At 45.3% G+C, this 18,846-nt stretch overlaps 1 protein-coding gene across 2 annotated transcripts; it reads right to left on the reverse strand.

Annotated features, from left to right (window-relative positions):
- Positions 1–1,908: 1,908 nt before the first annotated feature.
- Positions 1,909–5,801, reverse strand: LOC123132156 (uncharacterized). 2 transcript variants are annotated; one of them, XR_006464516.1, is made up of 5 exons: positions 5,255–5,801; positions 4,607–5,176; positions 3,150–4,376; positions 2,778–2,967; positions 1,909–2,419 (listed from the first exon to the last, which is right to left on the reverse strand). XR_006464516.1 is itself a non-coding variant. In XM_044551922.1 (4 exons), the coding sequence occupies exons 2-4, from the start codon at positions 3,252–3,254 to the stop codon at positions 2,118–2,120; spliced, it is 597 nt and encodes a 198-aa protein (XP_044407857.1). In that variant the 5' UTR covers positions 3,255–5,176; positions 5,255–5,801; the 3' UTR covers positions 1,909–2,117. The 2 variants fall into 2 exon arrangements, 1 of the variants encoding a protein (XP_044407857.1); XM_044551922.1 differs by having other exon boundaries at positions 3,150–5,176.
- Between the last annotated feature and the right edge of the window lie 13,045 nt (positions 5,802–18,846).

Consider the following 18,846-nt stretch of genomic DNA (forward strand, 5'->3'; position numbering starts at 1 on the left):
GATGACGTCACGACGGTTCACCAAAATTACAAGAAGATGTTGAAGATGAAGTTTTTTGCTAAGGATTGACATGAACTTGTTCAAATAAATCTGGGGCCTAATGTTGGGGATATTACTACTGGGCGTAAACCGGCCAAGACAGGCCGGGTTAACTTCATCAGTAGTTGAGTATGTTAAAGTCCATGAAGGCAGATAAGGTCTCAAGGCCCATAATCGGTTTAAGGCCTGTAAGCCGTAAACCGGCGTCGGTATGTAACTTGTATTGTAAGTTAGGAATAGTAGAGACCGAATTGGACACATCTATGAGCCGATATCGGGACTCTGTAAACCGACGGGTGTCACCCATGTATATAAGGGGACGACCCAGCAGCGATTCAAGGACAACGGACAACAACTCAAGACCTAGGCGAAGCTTGTTTGCTCCCTAGTCATCAAAACCCCATCAATTCCATCACAACTAGACGTAGGCTTTTACCTTCATCGAAGGGGTCGAACTAGTATAAACTCTCTTGCGTTCCTGTGTCCGCTTTAACCCCTTCAAGCTAACCCGTAGCAATGTCCCCACGACTAAGTCCTTTCATGAGGACATCTGCCGTGACAAAACCACGACATAAGGTGTTCCTCCAGTATTCGGGAGTTGCATAATCTCATAGTCAAAGGGACATGTATAAGTCATGAAGAAAGCAATAGCAATAAAACTAAACGATCATTATGCTAAGCTAACAGATGGGTCTTATCCATCACATCATTCTCTAAAGATGTGATCCCGTTTATCAAATCATAACACATGTCTATGGTCAGAAAACTTAACCATCTTTGACTAACGAGCTACTCCAGTAGAGGCATACTAGGGACACTCTGTTTTGTCTATGTATTCATACATGTACTGAGTTTCTGGTTAATACAATTCTAGCATGAATAATAAATATTTATCATGATATAAGGAAATATAAATAACAACTTTATTATTGCCTCTAGGGCATATTTCCTTCAGTCTCCCACTTGCACTAGAGTCAATAATCTAGATTACATAGTAATGATTCTAACATCCATGGAGTCTTGGTGCTGATCATGTTTTGCTCATGTAAGAGGCTTAGTCAAGGGTCTGCAGCATTCAGATCCGTATGTATTTTGCAAACCTCTATGTCTCCCTCCTTGACTTGATCGCGGATGGATTTGAAGCGTCTCTTGATGTGTTCGGTTTTCTTGTGAAATCTGGATTCCTTCGCCAAGGCAATTGCTCCAGTATTGTCACAAAAGATTTTCATCGGACCCGATGCACTAGGTATTACACCTAGATCGGATATGAACTCCTTCATCCAGACTCCTTCATTTGCTGCTTCCGAAGCAGCTATGTACTCCGCTTCACACGTAGATCCCACCACGACACTCTGCTTGGAACTGCACCAAATGATAGCTCCACCATTCAATATAAAAACATATCCGATTTGTGACTTAGAGTCATCCGGATCAGTGTTGTCACACCCTGATTTTTCATGCCACAACACTTAAGCTAATAAATCATGATAAAGTGTGCTTTGACAAAAACTTTTGCATTATTTGGCTTTTATTTTGGAGTTGGTTTTCTCGGTGTGTTTTTTCAAGTGCTCTCTAAAGTCTCGTATGGACTGCAGCAAGCGGCCAAGAGCTTCTGCGTCGGCCTAGCGCCTCGCGACGCTGCTACGGTCACGGGCGCACATAGGTCGGAGCCACGGCCGTGCTCGACGGAAGGGGCCTAGCCACGGCGAGGCTGGGCCAGGCGTGGGGAGAGGCTTGGGGGAGTAAGGGAGGGGCTGCACGCGGTTGGGCTGTGCCGTGTGGGCAGGGCACGGGCGCTGCACAGAGCGCGCTCTGTGCATGCCAGCCTCACGGTCACCACCTCGGATCCCTAGTTCTTGCATGCAACCGTGGACAAATACTATACTAACCCACCAACAAGATCTCATCATGATCACCATGTACATTTTGTTGGTCTGATAATAGCAAAGAAACAAGTTTTTGCAACCGTGGACGAATACTATACTAACCCGCCAACAAGATCTCATCATTGCTGGTCTGATAATAGCAAAGAAACAAGTCGGACTGCCTAGTTCTTGCAACCGTGGACAAATACTATACTAACCCTCCGACAAGATATCATCGTCACCATGTTGATCAGCCTCAATCAAGGCCTTTGCTTCGGCCAGCCTGACACCCTCCGACAAGATCTCATCGTCACCATGTTGATCAGCCTCAATCAAGGCCTTTGCTTCGGCCAGCCTGACACGCATTGCGCCCTGCTCCTCTGGAACCAGCATCCATAAACACTGTTCCAACCTAGTAAGTACAACAATTGTCCCAGTTGCCTTGAAGTGCATACTGTACCGTGGGCTCGACTTCACTACAGATGTTGTGAGCTCAACCAACACCCTTCCCATACCTGCAAAAAGAGATGTACTTTACTATCGCCATGAAGGCTTTCCCTCAAAAAAAAGTGCAACCAATTGAAGTTAATTTGAAGATCCTGCACCCAGAGCATATTCTCTTTTTTCATAACCCCCAGCAGAGTATGTATACATTTTGTGGATCGTTTTGTTCTAGCTGCTTTTACTGTACTGTATGTATGTATCAGGTTGTAGTGATCCTCCGCGCCGGGCACACCCGGGCAGAGGATGCAGTCAAGTATGCATCTGATCTGCTGCATGTTATGGATGATAGTAAATTCAGCTGCTGCTTTGTATTTTACCTACAAGGACCTGGGGTGCTATTACCTCAAAAAAAAAACATCCTTCGCATACCTGCAAATTCTTCTGGGCTGGCTTTACTGCAGGCATAAAGCTCTTGCACCATCTTCTTCACAAACGCCCCATCTGATGAGTCAAGAACAAGTGCGATTCCTTCAGCAGGCATGGCGTTAAAAGTTTCTGAAGCTAGGCCAATTAGGGCCGCCATCTCCTTGCCCTCCACATCATTTATCCAGCCCAACACCTGCACATAAAGCGCACTGCAAATTTCAGGTGACGTAGTTTCTACTTCATGATTCCTTGTAGCTTTTTATTCCATGGCAATGAAAATAATTAGCGATTGCAAAGTCAAGTAGCGCAGAATGAAATGGCTGAACTAACATCACAAAACAAAAAAGACAGAAAATGAAACCAAAAATAACTTACCGCTGCCAACGTCGTCATCAGGTAATCAAGAAAACATTCATGACTCGACATTGATTCCATTGTGTTTGCAGAGGCTATATAATAGCCTTGCAGCTGGGTATACATATTGACCTTTCTGGATCTTGAAGGTAAGATCAACTACAATCTTATTACCTGCTTTCGTGAGTATGTCATAGCAGGTCTGAGGGCTTTCTAATGCCAGCATGGCGAGGGCAGCACCTGCCTCTGCCCTTAGTGGTTGGGATTCCTCCCCAATAAACTCTTTCAACAACTTGCTAATTACCATTGGGACTGACCCAATCTTGTTCCTTGTCTTCATCGCAATGGAGACATTTGCAATGATCTGAAACACCAGCTTTGTGTGTTCAACGTAGCTGGAGCTTCCCTCCAGCTCCAAGACCTCGACGAAGTTAAGTATTAAAAAGTTGCCCTCCGTAAGCCCTTGACGCAGTTTTACACCGACTTCCCCCTTTACCCCTGAAAGTTTGGCTATTAATTTCAACCATGAAGTTATGAACTCTTCTCGCTGCGCTACTGTCGGACCAGGAAAGCAACGTATGAGGACCTCTGTTGCTCTCAAGAACTCCTCCGAAAAATTCTGAACATTCTGCGAAAGACCATTTAGTATGTTCAATCCAAGTGCTGACAGAGAGCCTGTATCCTCTGAATCCGCGTGTGGAACTGACTTCAATATTTGGAAGTGCTGCCACAGTTTGCAAACCAGAGCTTCTGGCCTGTTCCCTCCCTCAATGTCTGCGGTCCTCCTTTTCTGTCTACCATTACCGATTATTTGCTGATTGCTCGTCATGCCTCCACTGACCACTTGAGAATCAACAAGTGATAAAACGAGCTGCAAGAGAGCAGGGAACTCGTTTATATGTAGATATGGAGCTATGCAAACAACAACCTTTGCGGCACGTAGCCTCAGATCATCATACTGAGGGAATTGCCATCCCAAAATATTGATTAAAGTCATCACTGCATTGTTTGAGGTTGTGATTAGGGAAAGGATGTCGGATTCAGAACTGGAAGCCTTTTGCTTCTGAAGAACTGAGTTCAATATTCGAACAGCAGCACATTTCTTGTGGTGTCAGGCTTCTGGTTTCAAAGACTCAATAGCAAATCTGACAAGGCTCCTCTTCTGTGTGCTGTCCAATATGCTCTTGTGCAGAAATGTTGCATAGCAATGCTCATAGTAGAGGTCAAGTGCGCTCATCCCAGAAATATCTGTCAGGCCATAGGTAAGAGCAATTGTTTTACGGAGCAGAAATGAAAAAGATTCTAAACCACATGCTGCCATATACAGTATCCCTTGAGTCAAAGCTAGGGCCGTACACCATCTTCAGTGCAGGCTTCACATTTTTGTTGGCACTACCATTCACTTCAATACCACTGACAAGATAACAATATGATACAATGATCTGTATTGAAGCAAGTTGAGTTTGTATGGAACCTACCACAAAAATCCCACCCAGCACAAACAAGATTGTACGTATATCTTCATCCATCGCTTCGCATATTACTGCCATTAGCAGCAGGGAACGAAGTCCCTTTGCTCCCGCTTTATTAAGTAGACAGTTAACCGGTGACCCAAACCTCGCAACAAGATACAAGATAAACCAGAAAGCAATGGCCGTGTAGTCCGTATGATCAAAGTACCAATGTCCTACTGAAATATGGAGTAACACCTTACTCAACAGAAGAGCGGCCGGGGCAGAGAATTGAAATAGTATATACTCTCTCTTTTGCTTGCATGACCAACCAGCTTATAAAACCAGCCGTTATAAACCATCAGCAGAGATACCAATATCACAGTCAGTGCATAAGACATTCTCCATGCAGTAGAGGAGAAAAGCATCATAGCAATGGGAGCATAAGCCAATAGATATAGAGATACTAGCATCATCACGGCATTTGCAAAATACAAGGAACCACTGTTATTCCCAAGATTTACACGTTTAAACTGAATACTGCCTATTGCCTTGAACATAATGTGATCGTCTGTTCTTGTTTGTCGACTGAATATCCTGTTTTGAGTGAGGACGGGGGATATCAAGTCTTGTAGCGAAAAAATTAAAACACTGGCAGAAATTGAAGGGACGCACCTGCATCCTTCGAAAAAGACAATGGTTGTGGTGTACCAGAAATCCCGGTCCAGGTAGTCTGAAAATCCTCCGACTACCATCGTGGTTGCCAAGATGAAATCCAGCGCACCAAAGAAGTTGCCCGCCCTTTCCAGCAGAGCAACAATGCGGACAAAACGGTTGAGCCATAGTTCCATGTTCCACCCACTTCGCCACTCGCCGCCGCCGGCTGCTTCCTGCTGAGAATACATGATGAGAAGCAATCCTGTGAGAACAGTGGCGAAAAATCCAGACATAAATTAAGAACAGTTTCATGCTCTTTTGAACAGCAATTGCCACTAGACTACTGCTGCCTGCGTCATGGAGCCGCTGGCCGCGCTGCCGTGGCGCGTGGCAAGTCGTGGTGGCCGGAGGACGGGAGGAGCGGAGGAAGATGGGCTTCTACCCCCCGTCCATGTGGCCGGAGCTAGCCGCGACGAGGAGGAGCGACCGGCGGCGGCGTGGAACCCTAGGCCCAGATCTAGAGCGAGAGCGAGAGCGAGAGCGAGAGAAAGCGAGTCCCAGCCCCAGATCCGTGGATAGAGATCAGGCTTGTCAGTATACCTGGCCAAACCTCGGAACGGGCCGGGCTTCGGGCCGGGCCTAGCCAAGCCCGACACAAAAAACCAAGGCCCGGGCCCGGCCCAAGCACGTAAAAGCCTGTTGGGTTTCAGGCCGGCCCGGCCCGACCTTCAGGAAAATGGAAAAACAACGGGTCCGGGCCCGGCCCGGCCTTCGGGCTCAAAAACTAGGCCCGAGCCCTGCCCGGGGGCAGCGTCGGGCCGGGCCAGGTCGGGCTTTTTCGGGCCGGGCCGGCCGGGCCCGGCTTCCCATGGCCAGGACTACTTGTCATCGTCACCGTGTGCCTCGCGGCCTCCCATCCACCGCCCAGCCTGCATCCAACAGACAGCAGTTTCCCAAGGCAAAAACATTCAGACTTCACAATTTTTCAGCCCAGACTCATTAATAAATGGTTTTCTAGTGGGCATAGCTCAGTATTATACTGTGAAACAAGTGTCTTTGCTTAAGGAACAGTTTGTGATTAGTGAACCATGTTAGGAAAAGATAATATTGACCACGAAAAGGGAAAAAATGCTATTAAAGATGCTGGAACCTGCTTTGATCTTCATTTTATTCTTTCTCGGACTGTCCATAGAAACTCGCACATTAAAGTTTAATTTTAAAAAATGGAATTCAGATTCCTGGAGAATGGCACTTACAAAATTGTATTCAGATGCCTGCACTAACGTCTTTGTCATATAAAAGTTTAAGGTCACTGAATAAATGATACAGATTACAACACTTTCATTGTCAAATTAGAGCAACATGCTCATAGATGTTTAGACAAAACTGTAATTTCTCCATCGACCGTATCCACATACTTATGGATCATCTGCGATAATGTCTGTCGACTCAAGAGATCACCACCAGAATTGCCCAAGGCACCACCGCCATACTACGTATAATAGGAAAGAAGCCCCTCCAGATCCTCCTCTGCTGCAGTTGAATGGATCTGAACAATAAGACGAGCCGGTCTTTTGTTAGAATGCACCCGCGCTTAGAGTAATCATCGGAGATTTTGAGTTGCAGCAAGAACTGGCCTGAAGTTGAGAACTAGAAGTTCATTTGTTCATTGTGGTCGACAAAATAGAAGTTCCAGAAGATGGAACAAGAGGACATGAAGGCAACACGAGCAGGCAAAGGAATCATGTGAAGCTTTTGGCATAATTCCAGAATCATCGGTTGTTTCTATCTCTAAAGCTTGCACATCAGAAATCTTCCTTTCTGATGCCAACAAGTGACAGGTTTGTGGCAATTGAAGGAGGTGATTGTGTTCCAAATCAACTTCGGTGACTTCAAAAAATTTGGCCACTCGATCAAATGAAACAATCATCCAAACTTTACAATTGGTTCTTGTTTCAGCTCTAATGCGCTTTGGCTCGTGATCTATTTGATTTTTCCTTCGAATGCCTTCATTGGAACAAACAAACCTACATGAAGTGATTGTTCCATCAGTTCTGCTTTTGATGGTATTTCTTTTCCTCACATCAAAGCCTATGTGACCTCCATATTGCACGCAGAACTCCCAAGCCTCATCCGAATTTCTGAACCACATACCAACTTCGGGTATCCTGTTGCCAATCGATCCCATCGCACAACGCACGATTCTGCCAAATTCCATATTTATTGCTGACAAAAGTTATGAATTATAGAAGTATATGTTGGAAATATGCCCTAGAGGCAATAATAAATTGATTATTATTATATTTCCTTGTTCATGATAATCGTTTATTATCCATGCTAGAATTGTATTGATAGGAAACTCAGATACATGTGTGGATACATAGACAACACCATGTCCCTAGTAAGCCTCTAGTTGACTAGCTCGTTAATCAATAGATGGTTATGGTTTCCTGACCATGGACATTGGATGTCGTTGATAACGGGATCACATCATTAGGAGAATGATGTGATGGACAAGACCCAATCCTAAGCCTAGCACAAGATCATGTAGTTCGTATGCTAAAGCTTTTCTAATGTCAAGTATCATTTCCTTAGACCATGAGATTGTGCAACTCCCGGATACCGTAGGAGTGCTTTGGGTGTGCCAAACGTCACAACGTAACTGGGTGGCTATAAAGGTACACTACGGGTATCTCTGAAAGTGTCTGTTGGGTTGGCACGAATCGAGATTGGGATTTTGTCACTCCGTGTAAACGGAGAGGTATCTCTGGGCCCACTCGGTAGGACATCATCATAATGTGCACAATGTGACCAAGGGGTTGATCACGGGATGATGTGTTACGGAACGAGTAAAGAGACTTGCCGGTAACGAGATTGAACAAGGTATCGGTATACCGACGATCGAATCTCGGGCAAGTACCATACCGCTAGACAAAGGGAATTGTATACGGGATTGATTGAGTCCTTGACATCGTGGTTCATCCGATGAGATCATCGTGGAACATGTGGGAGCCAACATGGGTATCCAGATCCCGCTGTTGGTTATTGACCGGAGAACATCTCGGTCATGTCTGCATGTCTCCCGAACCCGTAGGGTCTACACACTTAAGGTTCGATGACGCTAGGGTTATAAAGGAAGTTTGTATGTGGTTACCGAATGTTGTTCGGAGTCCCGGATGAGATCCCGGACGTCACGAGGAGTTCCGGAATGGTCCGGAGGTAAAGATTTATATATAGGAAGTCCTGTTTCGGCCATCGGGACAAGTTTCGGGGTCATCGGTATTGTACCGGGACCACCGGAAGGGTCCCGGGGGCCCACCGGGTGGGGCCACCTGCCCCGGGGGGCCACATGGGCTGTAGGGGGTGCGCCTTGGCCTACATGGGCCAAGGGCACCAGCCCCTAGAGGCCCATGCGCCAAGATATAGGAAAAAGGGGAGAGTCCTAAAGGGGGAAGGCACCTCCGAGGTGCCTTGGGGAGGATGGACTCCTCCCCCCTCCTTAGCCGCACCCCTTCCTTGGAGGAAGGGGCAAGGCTGCGCCTCCCCCCTCTCCCCTGCCCCTATATATAGTGGAGGGGAGGGAGGGCATCCATACCTGAGCCCTTGGCGCCTCCCTCCCTCCCGTGACACCTCCTCCTCTCCCGTAGGTGCTTGGCGAAGCCCTGCAGGATTGCCACGCTCCTCCATCACCACCACGCCGTTGTGCTGCTGCTGGATGGAGTCTTCCTCAACCTCTCCCTCTCTCCTTGCTGGATCAAGGCGTGGGAGACATCGTCGAGCTGTACGTGTGTTGAACGCGGAGGTGCCGTCCGTTCGGCACTAGGATCATCGGTGATCTGAATCACGACGAGTACGACTCCATCAACCCCGTTCACTTGAACGCTTCCGCTTAGCGATCTACAAGGGTATGTAGATGCACTCTCCTTTCTACTCGTTGCTGGTCTCTCCATAGATAGATCTTGGTGATACGTAGGAAAATTTTTGAATTTCTGCTACGTTCCCCAACAGTGGCATCATGAGCTAGGTCTATTGCGTAGATTCTTTGCACGAGTAGAACACAAAGTAGTTGTGGGCGTCGATATTGTTCAATATGCTTGCCGTTACTAGTCTTATCTTGATTCGGCGGCATCGTGGGATGAAGCGGCCCGGACCAACCTTACACGTACGCTTACGTGAGACCGGTTCCACCGACAAACATGCACTAGTTGCATAAGGTGGCTGGCGGGTGTCTGTCTCTCCCACTTTAGTCGGATCGGATTCGATGAAAAGGGTCCTTATGAAGGGTAAATAGCAATTGGCATATCACGTTGTGGTTCATGCGTAGGTAAGAAACGTTCTTGCTAGAAACCCATAGCAGCCACGTAAAACATGCAAACAACAATTAGAGGACGTCTAACTTGTTTTTGCAGGGTATGCTATGTGATGTGATATGGCCAAAAGGATGTGATGAATGATATATGTGATGTATGAGATTGATCATGTTCTTGTAATAGGAATCACGACTTGCATGTCGATGAGTATGACAACCGGCAGGAGCCATAGGAGTTGTCTTTATTTATTTGTGACCTGCGTGTCAACTTAAACGTCATGTAATTACTTTACTTTATTGCTAACCGTTAGCCATAGTAGTAGAAGTAATAGTTGGCGAGGCAACTTCATGAAGACACGATGATGGAGATCATGATGATGGAGATCATGGTGTCATGCCGGTGACGATGATGATCATGGAGCCCCGAAGATGGAGATCAAAAGGAGCAAAGTGATGATGGCCATATCATGTCACTATTTGATTGCATGTGATGTTTATCATGTTTATACATCTTATTTGCTTAGAACGACGGTAGTAAATAAGATGATCCCTTACAACAATTTCAAGAAGTGTTCTCCCCTAACTGTGCACCGTTGCGACAGTTCGCTGTTTCAAAACATCACGTGATGATCGGGTGTTTTATTCAGACGTTCAAATACAACGGGTGTTGACGAGCCTAGCATGTACAGACATGGCCTCGGAACACACGCGAAACACTTAGGGTTAACTTGACGAGCCTAGCATGTACAGACATGGCCTCGGAACACGGAGACCGAAAGGTCGAGCATGAGTCGTATAGAAGATACGATCAACATGAAGATGTTCACCGATGATGACTAGTCCGTCTCACGTGATGATCGGACACGGCCTAGTTTGACTCGGATCATGTAATCACTTAGATGACTAGAGGGATGTCTATCTGAGTGGGAGTTCATAAGATGAACTTAATTATCCTGAACATAGTCAAAAGGTTTTTGCAAATTATGTCGTAGCTCACGCTATAGTTCTACTGTTTAGATATGTTCCTAGAGAAAAATTAGTTGAAAGTTGATAGTAGCAATTATGCGGACTAGGTCCGTAAACTGAGGATTGTCCTCATTGCTTCATAGAAGGCTTATGTCCTTAATGCACCGCTCAGTGTGCTGAACCTCGAACGTTGTCTGTGGTTGTTGCGAACATCTGACATACACGTTTTGATAACTACGTGATAGTTCAGTTAAACGGTTTAGAGTTGAGGCACCAAAGACGTTTTTGAAACATCGCGAAACATATGAGATGTTTTGAGGGCTGAAATTGGGATTTCAGGCTCGTGCCCATGTCAAGAGGTATAAGACCTCCGATGACTTTCTTAACCTGCAAACTAAGGAGAAAAGCTCAATTGTTGAGCTTGTGCTCAGATTGTCTGAGTACAACAATCATTTGAATCGAGTGGGAGTTGATCTTCCAGATAAGACAGTGATGGTTCTCCAAAGTCATTGCCACCAAGCTGTTAGAGCTTCGTGATGAACTATAACATATCAGGGATAGATATGATGATCCTTGAGGTATTCGCGATGTTTGACACCGCGAAAGTAGAAATCAAGAAGGAGCATCAATTGTTGATGGTTGGTGAAACCACTAGTTTCAAGAAGGGCAAGGGCAAGAAGGGATACTTCATGAAACGGCAAATCAGCTGCTGCTCTAGTGAAGAAACCCAAGGTAAAACCCAAACCCGAGACTAAGTGCTTCTGTAATAAGGGGAACAACCACTAGAGCAGAATTACCCTAGATACTTGGTAGATAAGAAGGCTGGCAAGGTCGATAGAAGTATATTGGATATACATTGTGTTAATGTGTACTTTGCTAGTACTCCTAGTAGCACCAGGGTATTAGATACCGGTTCGGTTGCTAAGTGTTAGTAACTCGAAACAAAAGGCTACGGAATAAACGGAGACTAGCTAAAAGTGAGCTGACGATATATGTTGGAAGTGTTTCCAAGTTTGATGTAATCAAACATCGCACGCTCCCTCTACCATCAAGATTAGCATTAAACCTGAATGGTTGATTGAATCTCGATCGTAGTGATACACATTTTCATGCCAAAAGATAGTAATGATAGTACCACTTACTGGTGGCACTGCCATGTAAGTCATATTGGTTTAAAACGCATGAAGAAGGTCCATATTGATGGATCTTTGGACTCACTCATTTTTGAAAAGTTTGAGACATGCGAACCATGTCTATTGGTGTATATGCATGAAGAAACTCCATGCAAATGGACCGTTTTGACTCACTTGATTTTGAATCACTTGGGACATGCAAATCATACCACATGGGCAAGATGACTGAAAAGCCTCGTTTTCAGTAAGATGGAACAAGATAGCAACTTGTTGGAAGTAACACATTTTGATGTGTGCAGTCCAATGAGTGCTGAGGCATGCAGTGAATATCGTTATGTTCTTACTTCACAGATGATTCGAGTAGATGTTGAGAATATTTACCTTGATGAAACACAAGTCTGAATTATTGAATGGTTCAAGTAATTTCAGAGTGAAGTAGAAGATCATTGTGACAAGAGGATAAAATGTCTATGATATGATCATAGAGATGAATATCTGAGTTACGAGTTTTGGCACACAATTAAGACATTGTGGAAATTGTTTCACAATTAATACCGCCTGGAACACCATAGTGTGATGGTGTGTCCGAACATCATAGTTGCACCCTATTGGATATGATGCATACCATGATGTCTCTTATCGAACTACCACTATAGTTTATGGGTTAGGCATTAAAGACAACCACATTCACTTTAAATAGGGCACCACGTAATTCCGATGAGATGACACCGTATGAATTATGGTTTAGAGAAACCTAAGTTGTCGTTTCTTAAAGGTTTGGGGCTGCGACGCTTATGTGAAAAAGTTTCAGGATTAAGCTCGAACCCAAAGCGGATAAAATACATCTTCATAGGACACCCAAAACAGTTGGGTATACCTCCTAATTCAGATCCGAAAGCAATATGGATTGTTTCTTGAATCGGGTCCTTTCTCGAGGAAAGGTTTCTCTCGAAAGAATTGAGTGGGAGGATGGTGGAGACTTGATGAGGTTATTGAACCGTCACTTCAACAAGTGTGTAGCAGGGCACAGGAAGTTGTTCCTGTGGCACCTACACCAATTGAAGTGGAAGCTTATGATAGTGATCATGAAGTTCGGATCAAGTCACTACCGAACCTCGTAGGGTGACAAGGATACGTACTACTTCAGAGTGGTACAGTAATCCTGTCTTGGAAGTCATGTTGCTAGACAACAATGAACCTACGAGCTATGGAGAAGCGATGGTGGGCCCGGATTCCGATAAATGGCTCAAGGCCATAAAACCCGAGAGAGGATCCATGTATGAAAACAAAGTGTAGACTTTGGAAGAACTACTTGATGGTCGTAAGGCTGTTAGGTACATATGGATTTTGAAAGGAAGACAGACAATGATGGTAAGTGTCACCATTGAGAAAGCTCGACTTGTCGTTAAGATGTTTTTCGACAAGTTCAAGGAGTTGACTACGATGAGACTTTCTCACTCGTAGCGATGCTAAGAGTCTGTTGGAATTATATTAGCAATTACTGCATTATTTATGAAATCTTGCAGATAGGATGTCAAAACATTGTTTCCTCGACGATTCTTGAGGAAAGGTTGTATGTGATACAACCGGAAGGTTTTGTCTATCCTGAAATATGCTAATAAGTATGCAAAGCTCCAGCAATCCTTCTGAGGACTGGAGTGAGCATCTCGGAGTTGGAATGTATGCTTTGATGATGATCAAAGATTTTGGGTGTATACAAAGTTTATGAGAAACTTGTATTTCCAAAGAAGTGAGTGGGAGCACTATAGAATTTCTGATGAGTATATGTTGTTGACATATTAATGATCAGAAATGACGTAGAATTTCTGGAAAGCATATAGGGTTATTTGGAAAGTGTTTTCAATGGAAAACCTGGATTAAGCTACTTGAACATTGAGCATCAAGATCTATAAGGATAGATCAAAACGCTTAATAGTACTTTCAAATGAGCACATGCCTTGACGTGATCTTGAAGGTGTTCAAGATGGATCAGTCAAAGAAGGAGTTCTTGCCTGAGTTGTAAGGTATGAAGTTAAGACTTAAAGCTCGACCATGGCAGAATAGAGAGAAAGGAACGAAGGTCGTCCCCTATGCTTAAGACATAGGCTCTACAGTATGCTATGCTGTGTACCGCACCTGAAGTGTGCTTTACCATGAGTCAGTCAAGGGGTACAAGAGTGATCCAAGAATGGATCACAGGACAGCGGTCAAAGTTATCCTTAGTAACTAGTGGACTAAGGAATTTTCTCAATTATGGAGGTGGTAAAAGAGTTCGTCGTAAAGGGTTACGTCGATGCAAGCTTAACACCTATCCGGATAGCTCTGAGTAGAGATACCGGATACGTATAATGGAGCAACAATTTAGAATAGCTCCAAGTAGAACAGTTATTTGGAATAGCTCCAAATAGAACGTGGTAGCTGCATCTAGGAGATGACATAGAGATTTGTAAAGCACACACGGATCTGAAAGGTTCAGACCCGTTGACTATAACCTCTCTCACAAGCATAACATGATCAAACCCAGAACTCATCGAGTGTTAATCACATGGTAAATGTGAACTAGATTATTGACTCTAGTAAACTCTTTGGGTGTTAGTCACATGGGGATGTGACCTTGAGTGTTAATCACATATCGATGTGAACTAGATTATTGACTCTAGTGCAAGTGGGAGACTGTTGGAAATATGCCCTAGAGGCAATAATAAATTGATTATTATTATATTTCCTTGTTCATGATAATCGTTTATTATCCATGCTAGAATTGTATTGATAGGAAACTCAGATACATGTGTGGATACATAGACAACACCATGTCCCTAGTAAGCCTCTAGTTGACTAGCTCGTTAATCAATAGATGGTTACGGTTTCCTGACCATGGACATTGGATGTCGTTGATAACGGGATCACATCATTAGGAGAATGATGTGATGGACAAGACCCAATCCTAAGCCTAGCACAAGATCATGTAGTTCGTATGCTAAAGCTTTTCTAATGTCAAGTATCATTTCCTTAGACCATGAGATTGTGCAACTCCCGGATACCGTAGGAGTGCTTTGGGTGTGCCAAACGTCACAACGTAACTGGGTGGCTATAAAGGTACACTACGGGTATCTCTGAAAGTGTCTGTTGGGTTGGCACGAATCGAGATTGGGATTTTGTCACTCCGTGTAAACGGAGAGGTATCTCTGGGCCCACTCGGTAGGACATCATCATAATGTGCACAATGTGACCAAGGGGTTGATCACGGGATGATGTGTTACGGAACGAGTAAAGAGACTTGCCGGTAACGAGATTGAACAAGGTATCGGTATACCGACGATCGAATCTCGGGCAAGTACCATACCGCTAGACAAAGGGAATTGTATACGGGATCGATTGAGTCCTTGACATCGTGGTTCATCCGATGAGATCATCGTGGAACATGTGGGAGCCAACATGGGTATCCAGATCCCGCTGTTGGTTATTGACCGGAGAACATCTCGGTCATGTCTGCATGTCTCCCGAACCCGTAGGGTCTACACACTTAAGGTTCGATGACGCTAGGGTTATAAAGGAAGTTTGTATGTGGTTACCGAATGTTGTTCGGAGTCCCGGATGAGATCCCGGACGTCACGAGGAGTTCCGGAATGGTCCGGAGGTAAAGATTTATATATAGGAAGTCCTGTTTCGGCCATCGGGACAAGTTTCGGGGTCATCGGTATTGTACCGGGACCACCGGAAGGGTCCCGGGGGCCCACCGGGTGGGGCCACCTGCCCCGGGGGGCCACATGGGCTGTAGGGGGTGCGCCTTGGCCTACATGGGCCAAGGGCACCAGCCCCTAGAGGCCCATGCGCCAAGATATAGGAAAAAGGGGAGAGTCCTAAAGGGGGAAGGCACCTCCGAGGTGCCTTGGGGAGGATGGACTCCTCCCCCCTCCTTAGCCGCACCCCTTCCTTGGAGGAGGGGCAAGGCTGCGCCTCCCCCCTCTCCCCTGCCCCTATATATAGTGGAGGGGAGGGAGGGCATCCATACCTGAGCCCTTGGCGCCTCCCTCCCTCCCGTGACACCTCCTCCTCTCCCGTAGGTGCTTGGCGAAGCCCTGCAGGATTGCCACGCTCCTCCATCACCACCACGCCGTTGTGCTGCTGCTGGATGGAGTCTTCCTCAACCTCTCCCTCTCTCCTTGCTGGATCAAGGCGTGGGAGACATCGTCGAGCTGTACGTGTGTTGAACGCGGAGGTGCCGTCCGTTCGGCACTAGGATCATCGGTGATCTGAATCACGACGAGTACGACTCCATCAACCCCGTTCACTTGAACGCTTCCGCTTAGCGATCTACAAGGGTATGTAGATGCACTCTCCTTTCTACTCGTTGCTGGTCTCTCCATAGATAGATCTTGGTGATACGTAGGAAAATTTTTGAATTTCTGCTACGTTCCCCAACAGTATACTGTTGTGATGTAGTGAACAGAGAAAATAGAAGTACAATACTCGCTGCAAGTCTCCATATTTATTCAGAAATGTAGTGTTGACTCAAAATAGAAGTAGTTCCTATGTTGAAACCACAAAGCTTAGCAGATTATAGTCTTATTGAGACGCACAGAAGTACTTAACTCGCGGCAAGTCTCCATATTTATTCAGAGTGTAGTGTTGACTGATATTTTTAGAGTGTAGTGCTGCAAGTCTCCATATTTATTTAGAGTATAGTTTGTCACTATTAGTATTATACCAGTGACTGGACAACCAGTTATATCAAATACCACAGCAGGAGGTACATTATGGTTAGCTCTACCAGTATACAAGTACCAATTTCAATTTTGTTGCCTGCATCTGATCAAGTGCACTAATCATAGCGGAGCCAGACAGCGCAAGGAGCCTGGGCAAAGCTCGTGCATAGCGATATCAGCTAGCTTTGCCCCAACAAAAATCACTACTAAGCATAACAAAATCACTACTAAGGACAGAGATCAGCTAGCTCCGCCTCTGCACTAATGGAATAAGAGAGAGAGAGGGTACCTGAGAAGAGGTCGCTGCGGCGCGGTGGCGCTCGTCCAGCTAGCTCCCCAGCTCGCGGCGACGCTCGTCCTGGCTCCCACGGCGGACGACGCTCGTCCCCGACCCACGGCGGCGTTCGGCCTTGGTTCCCGCGGCGGACGGCCCTCGTCCCTGCCTCTCCTCAGTGGCGACGGCGGGGCAGATGGGTGCCCTTACTCGTACACCAAATCAGCTATACAAATGTCTAAAGTACTGCTAGATGCTTGTTTTTATCTTAATATAAAAGTATATATCTGCAGCATCTCTGAAATTTATTGAGTATCCTTGACTCGCATCTCTGAAATTGTAGCTTATATCTTGGGATTGCCATCTCTGAAATTGTAGTTTCCTTACCTTTTGTAAGATTAAGCATGTTTGGATGGTTGTGGTTTGGCTTAATCTTTTAGGATAGTAGTGATTTGGCATCATTTAACCAAAATTCCCAAAAATTGAGAGGGGTAGGTCTAACCCCTATTATCTCAAGAGAGTTTTTCATGTCAATTCGTGACTCACTATCGATATTTGATTCAGCAAGATATACAGGTTGGATGCACACTTTGTTGGGAATTAGCACACAAATGCACTTGTGGTTAACTGAAAACTGTAGCGGAAACAAAGCAATCTCAGCACCACATCATGTACTAACTCAAAGATCGTTGCTTAGCACGGAAGGAAACATATGCAGCAGCATATATGGAGATAGAAAAAATGTTACTCAGCAGGCAAGACACTCCTCATCCTAGTGTCTTGTGGTAGGAGTAAGTTTCTGGACAGGACCAAGCGTCAACAAAGAGACACCAGATTTTACGTGGAAAACCCCCCAACTTGAGGGGAAAAACCACGGGCCGAAGCCACCCAAATCCTCTTCCACTATTATCAAAGGTGGGATATAATAAGTTCTTCTCTAGATAGCACTAGAGGATCTCATACATCAAGATTTCTGAATCTTGGATGAACACAACAAGATTTGGAGCTCAAGAACTAGGGATTGGAACAATCTCACCAAAGATGGTGGAACCGAAGCTTGAAGGAGACAAGGTAGTGAATCTGGACCATCACAACCTTGGGGAGGAGCTCCCTTTTCTTCTTCCTTCAATCTTCCTCTTCTTCCCTTGCTCTCTTGGTTTTCTCTCTTCTTCTCTCTTGGAGGATGAACTAATTTCGTCACACTTGATGGTGGCTGCTGGATGGAGGGTAAAGCATCCCCATCCACTCATGTGCAAATTCCAAAATGATCCTAGGTCATAACCCTAATGGGTAGTGGGCTTCTGCACCTCTCACGGCCCACATGAGGAGGATATCCCAACAAATCTCCCCCTCCGACTCATGAGGGGGCACTGCCATGCCCGCTACCTTGCAACATGCTTGTAGCTTCTCATTTGGCAATATCTTGGTCATCATATCTAAACCATTGTCGTCGGTATGGATCTTCTCAAGTTTCAGCAACCTGGAACTCACAACATCTCGAATCCAATGGTACTTCACATCAATGTGCTTGGTTCGAGAGTGATAGCTTGAATTCTTGGCAAGATGAATAGCACTATGACTGTCAAAAACAAAACATACTTCTCTTGCTTCATGCCGAGCTCTTGCAAGAAGTTCTTCATCCACAAAACTTCCTTTCCAGCATCAACAGCTGCAATGTACTCAGCTTCTATAATTGATGTAGAAACACATTTCTGCAATCTTGATTGCCATGACACTGCTCCCCCTGCATAAGTCATCAGGTATCCAGACATGGACTTCCTATGATCCTTGTCACCTGCATAATCTGCATCTGTATAGCCCTGCAATACATGATCACAGCATAAACAAGATGTAGAAGTTCCCTTGAGATACATGAGAATCCACTTCACTGCTTCCCAGTGAGCTTTACCTGGATTTGTCATGAACCGGCTAACAACTCCAACTACATAGGCAATGTTAGGCCTAGTGCATACCATGGCATACATCAAACTGCCCACAGCAGACTGGTAAGGTACTTTCCTCATTTCTTCTTTCTCCTTCTTGCTTGTAGGACATTGTTTTGAATTCAGTTTGTGATGGCCTGCAAGCGGAGAGATAACATATTTTGCATCTTTCATATTGAACCTTTCAAGTACCTTCTCAATGTATCTTTCCTATGAAAGCCAAAGCAGCTTCTTTGATCTATCACGGGAGATCTTCATGCCAAGTATTTGCTTAGCTGG

Source organism: Triticum aestivum, chromosome 6A (genome assembly GCF_018294505.1).
Source record: "Triticum aestivum cultivar Chinese Spring chromosome 6A, IWGSC CS RefSeq v2.1, whole genome shotgun sequence".
Classification (NCBI taxonomy): Eukaryota; Viridiplantae; Streptophyta; class Magnoliopsida; order Poales; family Poaceae; genus Triticum; species Triticum aestivum.

What these genes read in the sequence shown, in the direction of transcription:
- LOC123132156 (XM_044551922.1), bottom strand. Translation starts at nt 3,254, where the DNA reads ATGTATACCCAGCTGCAAGGCTATTATATAGCCTCTGCAAACACAATG. An exon ending in TGATGACGACGTTGGCAGCG is followed by an intron (nt 2,968 to 3,149) that starts GTAAGTTATTTT and finishes CTTTATGTGCAG; the next exon opens with GTGTTGGGCTGGATAAATGA. An exon ending in CAGCCCAGAAGAATTTGCAG is followed by an intron (nt 2,420 to 2,777) that starts GTATGCGAAGGA and finishes CTCTTTTTGCAG; the next exon opens with GTATGGGAAGGGTGTTGGTT.